At 37.8% G+C, this 17,788-nt stretch overlaps 1 protein-coding gene across 1 annotated transcript in view; it reads left to right on the top strand.

Annotated features, from left to right (window-relative positions):
• Positions 1-17,788, top strand: part of AKT3 (AKT serine/threonine kinase 3) — a gene marked incomplete at its 5' end in the record, with an annotated part of 143,192 nt that overhangs the window by 56,081 nt on the left and 69,323 nt on the right. The window contains one exon of the mRNA XM_084261784.1: positions 14,184-14,309. Within this exon, the coding sequence (XP_084117910.1) occupies positions 14,184-14,309 (126 nt within the window). The remainder of the gene's footprint in view (positions 1-14,183; positions 14,310-17,788) is intronic.

The following is a 17,788-nucleotide window of genomic DNA, read 5'->3' as shown; positions in this document are numbered from 1 at the left end:
CTTATTGGTCCCTGTTATTTTGGTGTCACAAATGTTAAATATGTGGTGCCAGTTAATTGTATGTGTAATCAGAATTTTAGAAAGGCCGGCTGTAGGAGGAGATTATCAGTATGTATGATTGTAAAAGAATTGTAGAGGTTGCTGAGATCTATCCGAGGTCATCCTCTAAGTTTTTTGATGCCTTTTGCATCAAAAATGGTTAGGAGGCTAAGTCATTAAAAGCTTTTCAGTAATTCAGATTAGGAAAAAATGTATGCTCCTAACAGAGAAACCACAAAATGCATGTCTGTTAGCGGAAAACCGGTAACAAACCTTATCCTGAGGTTGGCTAGAAAAAATTGTATGTTTTCTCCAGGTCATTCATCCTTCAGTTCCGTCTTGTGGCTAGAATTTTGGGGTTCAGAATTTATAGCTGTGTTAAAAGTTTCTAAAATGACTGAAATTGTGGCAAAATTTTTGTGCTACTAAAATGGCAAGGTTCAGATTTTGACTTTTCTGGATATTAGTCAAGCTCTCTTTTAATTCAGAGGACTCAGAAGAACTTGAAGCAAAAGACTTTAACACCTCACTTGCCTGAATATTTATTGCAATAGTAATATAATAAAACCATACAAGGTAAATGCTTTAAAATATGTATATTAATTGAACCATGTTATGATTCTTATTTGGGTGTTATGAGCAGCTTTCAATGAATAAAGGCAGTGAAATATTTTAGAAATATGTAGAATCTTGATATTAAAACCCAAGAGGTTTTGTTAGTTTATATTGCTTTAATTATAGTCTGCAAATTTAAGAAAATATCAAATTGTTCTCACCTTCTTGGCACTGTTTCTAGTATGTATTACTAACTCAAAATATCCATTTATATTGGGATCTATGTATTGCTATGTTTTTTTAATACAATGAAACTGTAAGAACTACTTCACAAATACATATCAATGTATTGTATTTCTGTCTTTTTTTTCCAAATTGAGAATTTTAAGAAATTTTTCAGTTATTTGCCAGAGTACAGAGATTTGTACATATTCCTTATAGCTTACATATTTTTAACCTATAATTTCTGTGTACACACGTAAAGAAAATGTTGTCAGAATGTATTCTGATACATATATCAGAATATACCTTACTTGTGCAGAATGTGACATTGTATTAGGGAAATTTGTGCTTTAATATTGCGTCAGAACTCTTGTGCCATCACTGCTTAGAGATGCAGCTGATCTCAGAAATTTGAATTGTTTGAACCTGATTTTCTACCTTAACTGGAAAACAAGAATTGCAATCACATGGTAGACCAGCAGTCCGATTAATCAATAGTTAACCCTGTGTAAACTCATACTGATGCTCCTTCTCCCTTGCACCTTTCATACCCCTAGACATTTATTCCCGTCCCTCCTTTGTGCTGTACAGTGAGCTGAAATAGTTTTGATCTGGTCAAAACCTGTTTTCATGGAGTGTGTCTATGGTTAGGTCATCTTGTAAATGTGCCTTGGCTGCATGGATGCTGGTGCTGAGGCAGTGGAGTGGGACATGGGATGCACAGCATGCTTCTTTGCAAGTGTTCCTCTTCTTCCCAACTGCTTCCGTGCTGGTTGTAGACTGTATTTAAGGTGAGCCAAAGTAGCCAAGGGCAAGGACTTTAATTCATCATCAGTACTCCCTGGCTAGTACCAGATTGGTGCTCGTACAAAAATGCATAGCAATTAAAAGAAGAACCTGCGCTGCCTTTGTTGAATGTTTGCTACAATTTCCTGAATGCAAGGTTTTAATTTTTTAAAGAAAAAGTGCTCACACAAGTTTGGAGATGCCTCACAATGTTCAAGGAGAGGCTGGCTTTTTGTGGTAGGTGTTGGGTGCTGAGTTGGCATTAGAGTGGCTGGCAATTGCCATGGTGCCAACTGCTAGTTACGTGGCGATGTTACAGAATCCAACTAGAACTGTAGGTGCTGAATGTTTGAAAATCTGTTCCTGAACTCTTCTGAAAATGTGTTCCTGTGAGAGGACTGGTATTCTACTATTGGCCATTTGTGTAGTTAAATCCTTTTGTTGCAGTCAGTCCTTTGAAACAGAAGCCTAATCCACTTTCTCTCCTCACTCTGCTTCCCCCTAACTCTGTTTTTCCCCTGTGTTTTGTCTCTGAAGGCCTTCTGTTCTCTTGTAGTTGCTTTTTTAAATGTAGTTGGCAAAACTGTAATTTATTTGTTTATTGTGGAATAATAATATTTTCAGTGTTCCCAAAATTGTGTAAGTTTACAAATGATAATATGTTTCTTTCTTCTCAGTGCTGCATACTTAAGCAAAGGTTACATTAATTGCTCTTTAGTGGTTGATTTAAAACTAAACACAGTGTATGAGTATTTCAGGTTATTCCTGTAACTGTTTATTTATTCAAGTAATTCTTTGCTGTATTTCATCTGGTGTTTCTCAGCTCACTGGCATAGCTTTGCCACTCTGAAATTCCTTGCATTTTTAATAAACTTGGATAGTTTTACTGTCCTGCAATACATGCAGTGGTGATCCCAGATCATTGTTGTATATATTAACATGTTGCTAACAGAGAACTGTAGAGCATCACAGATTGAAATCTGGATGTGTAATCCTATTTTGCTCTCTTCCTTTTACCCAGCTTCCTATTTCTGTTTTGTTCCACTACACAGCTTTTTTTTTTTTCTTCCACACAACTACTGTATCCTTAATCTTATTAAAAGCTTTTAAAAAGTTGAAATAAATTGTGTCAGTCTTTATCCATTCTATTTTCCTGACAGTCTCGAAGAAATCCCGTATTTATGATGGGCATGAATTTTCTACCTAAATGCAGAGCTGCCTTGTTTAGGTTGTGTTAGTTTGCGTTCATTAAGTGATGATTAAAAACAAAATTATAACTCGTTTTCTTTGACCATCCAGCCAACTGACTTGAAATTTTCAGGGGTTAGATATTTTTAATTTTTTTTTTACCTTTCTTGGTTTGTCTTGGGCGTGTGGGGTGTAATTCTCTGTTTCTAATCCTTCAGCTCAACTGTCATCGTTGAAGAGAAGCCAGTTTTTGCCAGTAGACTTCACCTCTCTTACAATTTCTTAGTATTTCTGGATATATTCTGCCTGGTTCTGGGACTGCTTAGTGCTCTTCTCCAATACCTCCTTTATGATCAGAGACAGTGAAAGTGTTGATCTGTTACCTGAAGCAGATTTCTCTTGTCTATGGAGGTGAAGTCCAGTTAACAAGGAACCATTCTGGTTCTTTGCAAATACCAGTATCCTCACTCACAGACTTCATTTTATATCTGGTTGATTTTTCACCATATTTTCATCTTATATTTTGCTTGAATTTTTATTGCCTCTGCTTGGAAGTTCACTACATCTTATTTTCTGTAAGCAGTACTTCTAAGATTTATTAAATTTGTCCTTTGGCTGTGGTATTTCCTTTACCTAAAGACTACTATCTTCTCTGGTTCCAGAATGATTTGGTGGCATGAACAGGGTGAAAAGCTGGAATTACATGGTAAAGAGCAAGCAGACACTGAAGTTTGGATGGTGTATTTTTCAAATTTTGAAGGTCCTTATGGGTGAAGCATTTGATTTCCTAACAATAACACTAGAAAATCCAATCCAGGAAGAAAATGGGAGTGGAGGCGAGGGGATGGGTTGGAAGTCTTTGTTTCCTTCCCATGCCCTGTGCTGAAGTTCAGGTTCACCTTTAAGTTTAGGGAGTGATTTCTTTCCCAAGTACAATGGAGCTGAAATATTTTCTAGTTACTGTGAAATGGTTCTTGAATTAATTCCTCTACACTGTGTGGATGAAAAGGAAGAAATACCTCTTGCTTACGAGTTTTAGAGCCAACAATATCAAGGAGTATTAGTGTCAATAAATTACGTCTCTGAACTTCATTATGTGTGATATTTAGCCAGTTTGAGAGAAATAAAAAAATCCTTGAAGTGGACACTCTTTAAATTTGGGGGCATGGGATTTTCTGCAATTAACTAGATTGCTATGGTAGGCCAATATATTAAGCTGAGGCAGTTTTGCTGCTAATTACACACAACTTCTCTGGAGTATCGGATATTCAGATCCATTTTATGAATATGGTAGAGAGAATAACAACTGTAAAACAAAGCACTGTGCATGTAAGTGACTGTTAGCGTGTATTTCAGAAGGGATAAATGCTCACCATATGGTACAATTACTGTGTCCAAGTTTTCAAATTAGCTTCTCTCATCCTCCTTATTACTGTCTTTAAAAAGAGAGGAAAAAAACCCAACATGATTTATCTACTCTGCAGCAGAACTCTTGACGCAAAACAGCAGCCCAGTTCTGTCCAGTTTTTTTTTCCTAGCATAATAGAGGCTGTCGGACTTTTTTATACTAATTACTGTGTGAGCCTCAGATGAACCCCCTTCAATTCACAGGGCTTTGTTAAGGGAGGAGCTGTCAATGTGTCTGCCCGTTTGCAGCTGTGCTGTGGCTTTAGCTTGCTTAACATTATGCTGCTTTTTAGACTTGACAGAAGGGATTTTTTTTTCTTTTTTTTTCCCCTTTTTTTTCTTTTTTTTTTTTTTTTTTTTTTTATTAAGGCAAAGCAGCCTTGTAGCGAAATGGTTTAAGCAGCTGCATTGTGGGGAAGCACAAAGAAGTTATTATTGTGTCTGTTTAGGGGGGTCGGATGGAGGGGGGAGATATTCGGCTGCTGTTGATGCCGATTGTTGACTTGCCATCTGCCAGATAGGGAGAAGAAAAAAATGACAGCTCCAGCAGGGTGTTCAAGAGGTTGTTTGGAGAGACGCATAAACATGTGCAGATGTCGAACTGAATAATGGCAAGAACTTGAGACGGTTTATGATGCTGCTGTTGTGTGTGCACATACAGAATGAATGTATGTGGAGATTTGGTTAGGAGGAGGGTACATATTAATTATCATTGTCCCCCACCGCCTCCTTTACTTCTGTTAATTAGTTCAGGAGTTTAATATCTGCCCTCCCTCCGTTGTTTATTCCTAAAAAGAGCCTTTTCTTGTCGGGAAGGAAACTTCTGATTTCGCCATGGGGTGGTTTAAAAAAAAAAAACCACAACCCAACAACTTGATAAATTTGGTACTTGTGGAAGTAGAGAGAGTAATGCAGTTATTTCAGTCTCAGGCGTTTGGTGGACAGGTGCTATACAAGTTCTTATGTAGCTTTGTCTGCCTACCTCAAGATTGATACGTTGCATACCCCTACTATTGCATCCTGAGCTTTTCTTGTGCAGAAAGTGCCAATTGGTGATTGTCTAGTATTATACAGTAGACAAGTAAATGCTAGGGGTTAGAGTGAGATTAGCAACTCATTTTCTCTTTCACTTGATCTGATTTTCAATTCTTTCTCCAAAGGCAAGGAGCTGGTCAGGCATAATTTATATTTTCCTGTTTGACAGTTGCACACAAAATAAATTTTGATTGCTCTACTGGAGTACGGTTTTCTTTCTTCTGCTAAAATACTTTCTTACTTTTTGTTTGGTCATTTCTGCTGATTACCAGTTTCCAGGATAATGTGAAAGAAACGTGACAAAGAATACAAGCATGGGGGAAATTAAGTTAGCCCAAAAAAGCTAAACAAAACAATTGTCTTCTCCAGGTGATCTCTTACTCTAAAGATAAAAAAGGATTCTTGAAAATAATGAATTTTCTTCTTAAATATTGTGTGCAAAGTCAACGTTCTGATATCTATATTAAACTGAAAAATGGAAGATGAAATAATAGTTATTAAGGTTGTGGGCATATCTTACAGTTGTCAGTATCTAAGTTTTTTGGTCAGTCACAGCATGACTTAAAAATTATCTGAATGAACCTCTCCACTCCTTCCCACCAACCCCTCACCAGAAGTGTAGGAACCTTGCTTCTTCTGTCTTCCGTCTTAGTTTTCATAAGCATTGGGTCTGTAGGTCATTGATAACAATAACTACTGATGGGAACATTTGATGTCCCCTTTTAACATCACTGTGACTGAGTGGGAGAAGTCAGTTTTGGATTATGTCAATTTAATTTTAACTGCACATTCAGGTTTGGCTGTCTTCTACCCAAGTGCTGATTCCTGCGTCTGAGCCTAGACAGAGGTCAGCAGCACAGCAAATGGGGAACTGCTCTTTGCTTGCTACTTGGGTTGTTGGTTCTTCTCTGCAGGATTCGGCTCTTTTCTGCGTCCTGTCTTTGCTGTGATGAAGTTACTCTGGGTAGTGCTGCGTTGGTGCTCATCATAAAGCATTTCATGCCACCAAAGAGTTCTGCTGATGTATACGGCAGTAATGGAGCTGTTCTTTCACCTCAAGCAGTTTGAGGAATGCTTTTGCTTATCTCTGATTGATTGTTTGCAAATGATAAAGCAAAAAGGTTGATTCTAGCCATGTGCTTGAGGAATATGCGTAGGTGGATGATGGTGATAGCTTTTTGGCACCTGGCAAGGTCTGGGGCACACCTAGTGACAAGGAGAAAGTTCAGAGGAGCTACTTCAAAGTTAATGTAATAATGTGTCAGTTTTAGAAGTGAGACAGTTTGCTTTGTGAAAACATGCTAGCAAGTATACCGGTTTTAAGAGGAGAAAGTCACATAATTTTTGACAACACATTAATCTGTCAAAGAAACCCAGCTGAATGATAATGCTATTGTCAAACTTATCATACTCTTTTGCAAACAATGGAAAGTTTCAGATTTCTTGTGTAAACTAGAGTTGGCTGTTTTACAAAAAGTTGTAAGTATAGAATATTAAGAAGATGTTTAATTCACATGAGCTACCTGTAAAATGCATTCAAAGTTTAATCATCTGATTTAGTATATATATTTGTGCATGAATTTAAACTGTTGCTGCTGTAGTTGACTATCTTATTCAGTGTAATTTACAGATGAATATTTGTGTCCTGCTCTTAAGATCTGAAGAGTGTCCTTTGGTCTATAGCACTTGATAAATATAGAAGATAGAAAAGTCGTATTTTTTCTGTTGTACAAAGCACTGCTTGATGCTGATAGTCCTATATAAAAAAATAGTATAAATATTTAAAACTACTGAGAAGGTGAAGGGTTTTAGCTATTAAAAAATATGCGAGGCAATATTTTTTTGCATTTACCACAACTGCATCTCCATGCTATTAAAAACTACAAAACTGCTTTGAGAAGCAGCTAAATAATGTAGCATTTAGAGCTTTGATCCTATTAAGCCTTATGCAAGAGCAAATTAAAAAAAAATAAAAAAATGAGCAGTATCCCTAAACGTTTCTGGGCTATAGATCTTGGTTTTCTGTTCCTGAATAGCAGGCATTTTTAGAAAATATTGATCTTCTTTGTTGTTCAGAGATGCTGATGCAATACAGGACTCTGTTATTCCAGACAGCATGTGTTAATATCAACTTCTATTTAATTTATTTATTGTTCTAATTCTTATCCTTCAAGAATGAAGGGGAAGTGAGAGTGATGTTGAAACTGGCAAGTTTTTCTTCCTGTTGGCTCAAAATGGACACGGTAAAGGTCAATTCTCAATTTGTTAGGATGTCAGCTAACTCAGTGTTTCTGGTATGATTTTTTTTTCTAAAGGACAACATTTTGTGCATATGGAACCTGAGTGTGTGCTGTGAGCATTCATCTTCCATGAGGTGCCCAGACACATCATTAATTTTGTGTGGATATTGTAGATACCCAGTTTGAAAACTACACTAGCAGCATGGCTCTCTCTTACTGAATATTTTCCTCTAGATCTTTAGGTATTTTACAGAAAAGGTTATTAATGCAACAGGAAGAGGTTGAATAAACAGCAGGAGCTGAAGTGCTGTTGCGTTTATATAAGATAGGACTCACTCCAGTAATTGGAATGAAGAGATCCAGTGGGTGGTGGCTTGAACCCTAGCAAGCTTCTGGCTGGGACAGGGTGGTAGGTTCCATTCAGAGCCCTGCTGGGAAGGAATATCCTACAGTAAGAGCTGGGAAGAACTTCCCATTGAGAAGCCTGGTCCTTCCTGTAGCTTTAGCCACAGAGGTGTGTGCTGAGACTGTGGAGAGTCACTCTGTGGCTCTGCCTTGCCTGGTGACTTCACCTCTTTGCTTGGAATTACTCTGTTGTACTTGCAGGAAGGAGTCCTTTGGTTGCTACCTATTACTGCTTCAGGAAAAATAGATCCTATTGTTCGCTTGCTCTTCAGTGCATCTCAGCTGGCAGGGAGGAGAGGGTTGTCCCTGCTTTCCTCTCCCGTTGCTCAGCAGAGGAACTTCTAGAGCTTGCTCCCAAGGATGCTTGTTGCCTTCTGCAAAAGCTGAACATCTGTGTGGTTTACACTGGTTTCTGGCCACACAGCTGTGAAGAGCTGAACATAAATTGACCAGTCTTTCTGTCTGATGTTGTGATGTCATGGATGGTGAGGGGAACTTGAACTTTCTCACCCATTTTTCCTGCAAATTCACCAATTTGCAGGAAACTTGCTGGAAGCTCGGCTGTGGCATAGGCAAATGCCCACACATGGGACAAAATGTTTCCTATTTCCCAGTTGTGACTGGAAAAGTTAGTTTCTTTAATATAAGTACAGATGTGCTCAAAATGTCATTTAGCATTACTGGGAAATGTGGGAAAACAGTATAAATAAATAATCACTGTCTCACAGTAGAAGAGACAGAACCAAAAAGCGTGAGTTCCAAATTCTGCTTTTCTTTGAGCTGCAGGCACATACTTGGGAGGGGGATATATAGTAAAAATAGCTTTTAAAACGCTGAGACACATTAGGAACTATCACACTTTAATTTTCCTTGTTACGCAATAACATTTTGTTAAACTTTTGCATAATGGACAATTGCACATTTATTGAGTCCTGAGGACAGGCACACGTTTTAGGTTTTTTAACATTTATTTTTTACAGTAGCTTTGAAACTCTATTGAAAATTTCTTACCATGAAATCAGAAGTAAGTAAATATTTAGCAGAAGGGCTTTGCATTTACTGGTGTCTACTGACTTAATCAAATAGTCTGCTGACGCTTCTAATCGTGTGTTAGGTAACACTGCCCTCAGAGGGCCAAGGTAAGTAAATTCAATCTCAAAACCACTGGCATTACTTCTGATATTTTACTTGACCTGACATTAATTACAGTTGTTTCTTTGAAAGAAAAAATTGTGTATGGCCAAGTTCTTTTATTTACTTTTATATACTTTTGTTTTATGCTCTCAGATAAATTACATTCCCCCCCACCCCGTTGGTTAAATGTTAGTGAAGGGGAACTGGAGTTTGATGTAACAAAAAAGTGCTGTAAAGAAAAAAGAAAAAAATGAAGGGAGAAAAATGTTTGTGTCTTATTTCTATTAAATCCATTTTTAGTAAATTGATGATACATACAAGAGACAGATTTTTGGTGCTGTCTGCTTGGAGGGGTTTGGAGTTTGATCCCCCCCCCCCCCCTTTTTTTTTCTTTCCCTTAAATCTCACTTATGCCTGTGTGGCAGCTGTTGCTTCTTTTAAGGAAGCAAGTTTTTGAACTCAGGTTTCTGTTGCTTATCAGCACTGTATATTAAAGACGTTTCCTTCACGCCTCTAAAACCATTTACATATTGAAAAATGTAGATGTTTTGCAAAAGTGTTTTTTTTTTTTAAATACAGTTTTAAAATAATAATAATAATAATTTTGAAGTACTGAATAATTTTTCAAGAGTTGCTATATTTCCATAAACTTGACAATTACAGCCAGAGAGGCTAACCATACCAACCATCAAATCTGAGGTGAAGTGTAAGTTTGAAGAGAGAGTTTGAGTTGTGAGGCAAAGTAAAAGCAAATTATGAACTCTGAGTGATACATTTGTCTAACGTGGATTTGTTGACTACTTGTATGGTTTCTTAGAAAGCTCCTCTCTGTGAAGCTCCTCGGCAGTATCGAAACTACAAACATTGCATCACTAGAATAAACATAACTTGAGAAATGTCCCGAAGGCAGGGTTCTTCTTACTTGCTGTCAAAGGCAAAAAAGAAAAATCATTAAGGTTGCAGTACAGATGCGAGTGCACAACCAGCCGGGAGAGTCATGTTCTAAACAAACCTTCATTAAGCATTCTTTGTTGCTGTTGTTAGCCAGTGTATTATTAAATACAACATTAATTAAAGAGTTGCATGTTATAAGGGCGCTTTTTGCATGAAGATCAGATTGCATTTTTGTGTACTTCAGGAATGTGCTGCTGTCGTGTTTTAGCTTTTGGGTGTATTCTCTCAGTAGTTATTAGAAAAGCGGTCCCCCAACAACCTAAAACTGATTCTAAATTTGTATTTTTTTGGGTGCATGTGGGTATTTATTGTCTGTATATATCTGAAAGAGACATATTCCAGTGCGTCTTTTCTCAAATAGCTTTTAAAACTTTTACTAGAATTTAAATGGTATAGGAATTACTTATCTTTGTTCGTTGCAGTGGTTGAAATCAGAGATGTCTTCTTAGTGTCTAATAAACAGATACTAAAAGAACATGTTTTTTAACTTAGAAGGGTGTAAATTTAAGCAAAATAATAATTTAGCTTGCATTAACTCAGCAGGAAGCAGGGTACAAACTGATTCATTCTCTGTGGCAGATCCACTGTTTTGTCAAGTACCACAGCTCAGTTGCATAAAATTGTCAGGATATCGTGTGGTTTGGTTAGCCTGCCTGGACCTCTCCTTTCTTGTGGGATTTCCCATCATTTGAACTCGTGCATTTTGGATGTAAATTTCCTGTTGTTTGCTTGTGTTGAGGTACACTCCAAATATCTTTAAAGTACTTGAATATTGCTCCTACTGTACCATATACTTTTTTTTTTCCAATGAAGGAGTAGTAAGTTAGGAACATGTAGAAGTGTGGGGTTTTTTTCAAATACTCTGCTGTGTTTTAGTTAGTTTTTGGGGTTTTTTTGTATGGAGGATGTGTCTTTCAAAGCAGTTCAGTAAGCTCCTGTCTGCTAAGAGGTATGGACTAAAATGTTTTTCTATCTCTAAGCAGATTACGTAGGAGAAATGCAGTTTTAAGAGAGCACCTAGAGTACATCTTGAGAGCCATTAAACCACTTGAGCAGCTGAGTGAACTGTTCACTGATACCACTGTTTACTTTAGTCTTCAAAAGTGTTCACCCATTTGTTAATTAAATTACAAAATAAATAAAGGGCACATGATAAATATTCATGTATGGGCCTTGAAGAGGGATTGGAATATTGGTCATTTCAAGACAAAACTTGCCGGGGAGGGTTTGTGTGTGTGTTTGCACAGATGTCTTGGAAAAGTAGTTTGACCGTGATTCATGTCGGGGAACCATTTAGGAGAAACATTCTTCAAAGAAATATGTCTATAAAATAAATATATGGGACCTTATGAAGCCGTAGTGTTTTGCAATTGCTTTTAAATTACGTGTCCTGCGTTTGCAGAGCGAAGACAGGGGTACAGCTGTGCTCGTGGATAAACTGATACTTATATGTCATTCAATATTTATATCTTCTTGTGATTAGCTTTTGTCCAAAGTTGCTAGCTCTCTTCAGAGGAGCTCGGAAGTGCTAGTCATACTTTTATAATGGTTTTTCTCCAGGCAGAACATCAGCTGCATAACTCAGTAGATGATCAAAAATCTGTTCAGTTTTCTGACTAAAGACTCTTGAGTATCTAGTAGAAGCCAAACGCAGTCTAAAATCTTGTCCTAGGGTGAGAAGAGGGACAAAGTGATCAGGGAAATGTGTGCTGGGTGTCTGAGGGCACCTGCTGAGAACGGTACAGATTTCCTGTACAGGTTTAGTTCTAGAGAGCGTACATGTAAGCGAAGGCTTCTGTTCTTTCCTGAAGTGAGTAATGAGTCTGCTTCCCCTACCAGCTCTGATCCTTAGAGCAGAGTCTGCTCAGCTCCCTGTCCAGTTTGCTCCTTACAGAAATGAGGACTCTGAAGTCAGAACCTTGGGTACCTGACCCATTTTAGGCATGCTGGTATTGTCTCCATGCTGTCCTTGAACTCTTCTGCCGTAGTTTTAGGTGTCTGCCTTTCAGTTAACACATCTCCTAGACAGGACAAAGATCTAGATTTTTAAACCTGGTAACATCCACTTTCTCTTTTTTTATAAGATATAATCTGTTAGACTTTTACAGAAGATTCTCTTTATTGTCTGTTTAAGAAAGCATCTAGCATGTTAATATTTTTTAAACTTACGTATGGTGATCTGAAGCATAAGGTTTTGTTTTGGCTTCAACTTTTGAGTCCATGCAGATGTCAGTAAATTTGTTGCAGGGCATATTTTAAACATTCTTAAAATATGAGTCATGCCTTTACTTAGGCCTGTGATCATTTAGTTTTCAGGTATTCAGCAAACTTAATTGAAGAAATGTCTTTACCTTTTCAGGTAATGATTCACTGCTGTTGGTATTAAAGTAATGCATTTGTTGTGCATGCTGCACTTGTATTTCTTCTCCAATTTACAAATATCTCATACCTGTTTGTTCCGTTTGTTTTTATGTTAGCTGGCTCTTCCCACTGAGAAATCAGTTCAGACTGTCAGTGTCAGTAGGGATGTTCCCAGCTGAACTAGCACAAGAGATCTGAGATAGAAAGCTCTGAGTCAATACAAATGTAACTAGTGCTATATCTGTGCTATTAATTTTGTGGTCAAATTAAGTAACACTTTGATTTTTTTTTTTTTTCCAATTTTCTTTGTACTAGATAACTGAATCGAACAGCTAAGCAGCTACCTAGAAGCAGGACTAAATAGGAAGAGTTTAGCTACTGAGGTCCAGGAAACATAAGTCAGGACAAATAGCCTGGTGTTCATTTTGCTCGCTTTCCCTGTCTCCATCTCCTGGTCCCTACCCCGCTTCTCTGCTTAAGTGTATGTTGCAAATCAGAAATACTAACGGCTGCCATGGGCATTATCAAAAGCCTTACAAGTTGTGATTGAGTTCAGCAAGGCCATATTAACAATTCCCATGTTGAATGGCAGTGACAGTTAGTTGATTGCTCTGATGGGTAGGTGAAGATGTGATGAATGAATTTTTAGATTAGCCTTTATATGGAGTAATCTCTGTGTCAGATGGATGTAAACTTCTTGCTGAACTATGAATTGTCTAACAGCTATGTAGCTACATTGTAACAGGACACCAAGGTGATGAATGGCACTAGAGTGCTGGGCTTAGCCCAGAACCAGTGTAGCCCCTGGTCTGGTCAGCTCTGAGCATTTTGTAAGTGGTGACAAGTCCTAGGCTTCCTAGATTGGAAATTCTGCCTTGATACATACAATTTTTTTTCTTAAAATGCTTGCTTGTATAATGATGAAATGGTGGCTTATTTAAAAGTCTCACTAAATACTTTAATTTACTTTATTTACTTTGCAGAATTGGTAGAAATCAAAGATGGGCAAAGTTGGGCAGAGGTGAACTCACCTGTTCTTAAATGAGTAATTGCACTTAAAAAATGAAACTTGCTGAGATTTTGCTGTGGCATTGCAAAGTATAGTGGTATTAAAGAGATTATTTCCACCCCCTTAAATAGCAAATACATGGCATTAATTAAGCTATCATGTCTGCTGACCTGTTCTGTATGTTTCTGGTCCTGAAAACCTCATAACTAGCAGAATCTTCTCCTCTGACTTGGAGTAGGGAGAAAGGAGTGGTGGGTTTATTGGTAGACTTCCCTCTTAAAAGCTAATTGGCATCTACTTTTTCTTTTTTCTTCTTTCTGCTTTCAGATATATTTGTTAATATAGTTCATGTATATTCTCCCATTACCCCAAATCTTCTTGTATTTGTATAATGTATGTTTTGAGGAAATTGGTAATTTTGCTTTGGCTTAGCAGGATAAATGTTCTACCTTGTAGTTCAGATTTCATTGTGTTATGAAAAGTCAAGCCATAGTGCTTATACTTGCCCACAGCAAATTTTGAGCTGTTTATATATAAAATGTTTGTATTATAAAATGTAGGATTTTGAAAGAGTATAGTGTGATAAAATTTAAAATTATAGAATATTATTATACAGTGCTTGTAGCTTCTCATTCCAAAAGCATCATTGTGTAGTCCAGGCTTAACACTGCAATTTCATTTTCTCTTCTTTTGGACAGAGTTAAGGTTTCCTCTGTAAATTGAAAATGTCTTAGAAGATTTTGGTATAATTAATGTTAGACACTGATAATATGTTATGTTTTTTAATATCAAGGGCGGGTTTTTTTTTAATATAGTACTAATGAACTTTTCTTCCTTTTCTCCTTTAGGAGAATATATAAAAAACTGGCGGCCAAGATATTTCCTGCTAAAGACAGATGGCTCTTTCATAGGCTATAAGGAAAAGCCCCAGGATGTGGATCTGCCATATCCACTCAACAACTTTTCAGTGGCAAGTATGTATTTCCAGTATTTGTTGTTCTCTCAGCATATTGACAAAATATCTGCTTCATATTGCTTCATGTGTAGTTCAGAATCAAACTCTAGATGTTTGATGCCATGTGTCAGAGTAGTGTGCCACTAAGCTTATGTCCAGCTCTACAAGATACCTTTACAAGAGCAGTGAAGATTTTACCATGGGTTGTTTTTTGAATAATTTTAAAAGTCATTAGTTCCCATTTTTGTGTGTGTCTGAAGTGTCTGTAACTAGCAAGAACATTTGACAAGTGATGATTGTAAGAAGATTCCTGGAAAGCTTACCTTTATTCAGATTATTGACCTCTTCTCTTTTCCAGTAGTATCTCTGAATTCACTTGAAAACTCAAATTAATTAGAAAATTATCTAGACTGTCAAATGACACAAAATCATGCTGAATTATTTTTCTCTTGGATAATCAGGTAATCAGCTCTCCAGCCTGGTTAATCAGTAATTTCAAGCAATCAGACAATTTGCATATATTAGCAAAGCTACAAAGTGTGTATCTGTTGGAGAGAGTGAAGGCATTTTGATTTCTTGTTTCCCAAGAATGTTTCTAAAAGACAAATCTGTAGGTTTCTTTGATCTTGCAAAGTGAGATTGGTAAAATAGTGTTTCTGAGCTAAAATGAAATTACTTGAGGCGCAAAAACTAAAGGTGCAAAAAATCTCCCCAAGTGTGTGTTGTGGATATCATAGCTAGAAACTTTCAAAGCAATGCTAGAAAATTTACCTCATTTATTTAAAAATTGTATTAGTGCACAGCAATACAATAAATGGTGGTGTTTGGTTTTATAAAGGAATACTAGAAACACGAGGTTGTGTGCACATAGGGAAAGGGTTCTCTTCGTCTGCATTGCTGAAGATGGAACAAATGTTACTGAGACTGAATGTACCAATTTTCTTGATAAAATTGTTCTTGAGCTTGACTCAGCCTTTGTAGATCAAGCAATTTGGGTATTTTATTTGGTAAGAAAGTAATCGCGTGCTCCAAAGGTCATTTCTTGTCTCACAACTAGAGGAGGAAAACTGCATGTTCCGATTGTGCTAGAAGCCTTACAAATGACACTGAGAGTGCAAGCCTGCTAATATTAGAAGCTCATTTCGCCTTGTTGCTACTCAGCATAAAAAGCAGTGATGTCTTTAAGTTTTTCGTATGAGTAAGAATTGACTAGAACATAGACTGTTACTCCATAGTTATTGCTCCTGACCTACTCATTCATAGCCGTTAGTAATTTACTAGGTACTTTCTTTCCAATGCGCAGCAGAAACAACATTTGTAGAACTACAGTAGGGTTTTTTCTCGTGCTTTACCACGTTCTTCATCGCATATTTGGTCTTCCTTTGCTGCAACAACTAAAAGGATGAGCCACATGGTAATTCTGCTAAGCAAAGAAATGCATAATTAGCAATTTTTTCCAGTGTGGTGATAATGTTGGGGTTTTTTTTGTTTTGTTTTGTTTTGATACTGAGAGGTCATCTTATGTAATTTTGATATTAGAATGCTGCCCCTGAACTTTGCCTTGATAGAATTTGGAAGGTTTCATATTGTTTTCTGAAATGACACTATCATTGCCACTGTCCAATCCCTCTCCCCTAGCCCTCCCCACCCCCCCCCAAACCCAATCGACAGCCCCCCAACCTTTCTGTAACTAGCAAGCCTCATATATCTGATTCTTAGGCAATGCAAGCTAAAGGAACAGGCATGCAATATTCACTGAAGAAACACAGTCTCAGAGTTTTTCTGCTTTCTGGCAGGAAAAGTAGTAATTTAATCAGAAGTGATTGCTGATGAGTGCAAGAATAGGAAGATTTTTCACTTATAAAAAGAATCCCATAAAATTAAGTGAAGTACCTGTGTGGAATTCACAGGATGAAAAGCCAAACGTCATCTAGAGTCAGAATCTTTGGATAAGATTCTAGTTTTTAACTTGGTTTTAATTAAATTGATGAGGTTTGATCTTGAGTAAGAAGACACATGGAAAAATTTAAAATAGAAAGGAGTATAGTATTATACTCCAAATTGCAAAAGACTGTAAGTTTTTTGTCAGCTATTTTATCTGTTTGAAGATGAGATCATCAGTAGGGCAAACAAACAAGCAAACTGACCATGTGAATGAATCAGACCTCATTGGCAGTACCTGGTAAATGTCAAGAACTGGTCTCATGGCCTCTGATCCAAGAGTTCCTGGGCTGCTGCAGTACGTTTGGGGCCACAAGCAGCGCAACATATTTTTCCTGTAATAGTGAAGTACGTTTTTCATAAATTACTAGCCAGGCAGATGGAGTGTGAGATCACTGTTAATACCATCTTGATTAGGTTGGCAGGGACTTAAAGATATGTCTTTACAGTCCTATCTTCATGTAATCTTTGTAGCTATCTGTAAAGTGAGAGTGTGGTCTCAGTCTACTTTTTGCTCTCCAAATGATAGACATCTTTGGCTCTTGCTTACAGCTTGTTATTTAAGCAGAAAAGGCCAAGGCTGTGGTATTATTTTCGTAGTGCTGTTGGAGTTGAACACTGGAAAGTTTGTGCAGTTCTGCTTTGTGTGATACTTGTTCTGTAGTTTAAAACTTCTAGATTCAGCACTGTCAAACTAGTTACTCCCATCACATAGATATTTTCCTACCAGTGTCTACTGCCTTCCATTCCTGTGACACCAGGCTTACTTTTGCAAAAGGCTCTCTCCCAGGCATAATATTGCTTTCCCTGGAGTGACACCCTGATCTCTTCCAAGATGAAAGTTCAAGTTCCACACTTGAGCGTTACTCTTTCCCTGGTCTTTTGTCGTCTGCATGCTCTGTTGGGAATGACAGGAAGGCTGGAGAGAATGATGTTACTTTACATACTGCTAACAGCGTTTCCAGTGCTAAATATGACTTTGTTAATAAAGCTTACCTCATCAGGTGGTGCTATGTTAGAGGATGGAGTGTTCAGAGGCCAATCCTTTTCCTTGGGGTAATCAGGGAGGAAGTGGGGGGCAAGGCATGGGGAAGTGTGCATATGAACAGGTGTGTGCTTTCTCTAGAGATGGAGAGCCTGAGCAGTGTGCACACGTTTCAGCCCATTGCTGCCTGCCCAAAATCCAGGGGAACCACATGGGCCTGAGATGGGAGTACAGGAGCTTAACTACATCCCTGAAGATAGGAGGGAGTTGACTGAAGAGTATGATGGAGCCAGGCTGGATGGAACTGAGCCCTGTCAGGAGATGTGGGACTGGCCCCTCTGTGTCCTGGGCACGGGCTTTACCTCTCCATGGCTGCAGGTCTCCTGCCCTTGGGCATATGCGGATGTCAGTGATGAGCACCCTGTACCACATCGGCAGAGCTGCCGCAAGGTTGCAGAAGTGAACAGTGTGCACTGGTGACAGCGGACAGTGTGTAGGAATCACTCTGGTTTCTCACCTGTGGAGACAGTTTATTTCATGCCAGAGTAATTTTTTTAAATGTGGGAGTTCAG

Source organism: Gallinula chloropus, assembly GCF_964237585.1.
Source record: "Gallinula chloropus genome assembly, chromosome: 3".
Lineage (NCBI taxonomy): Eukaryota > Metazoa > Chordata > Aves > Gruiformes > Rallidae > Gallinula > Gallinula chloropus.
Note: the sequence above shows the minus strand (reverse complement) of the source record. Positions and strands in the feature narration are given on the sequence as shown.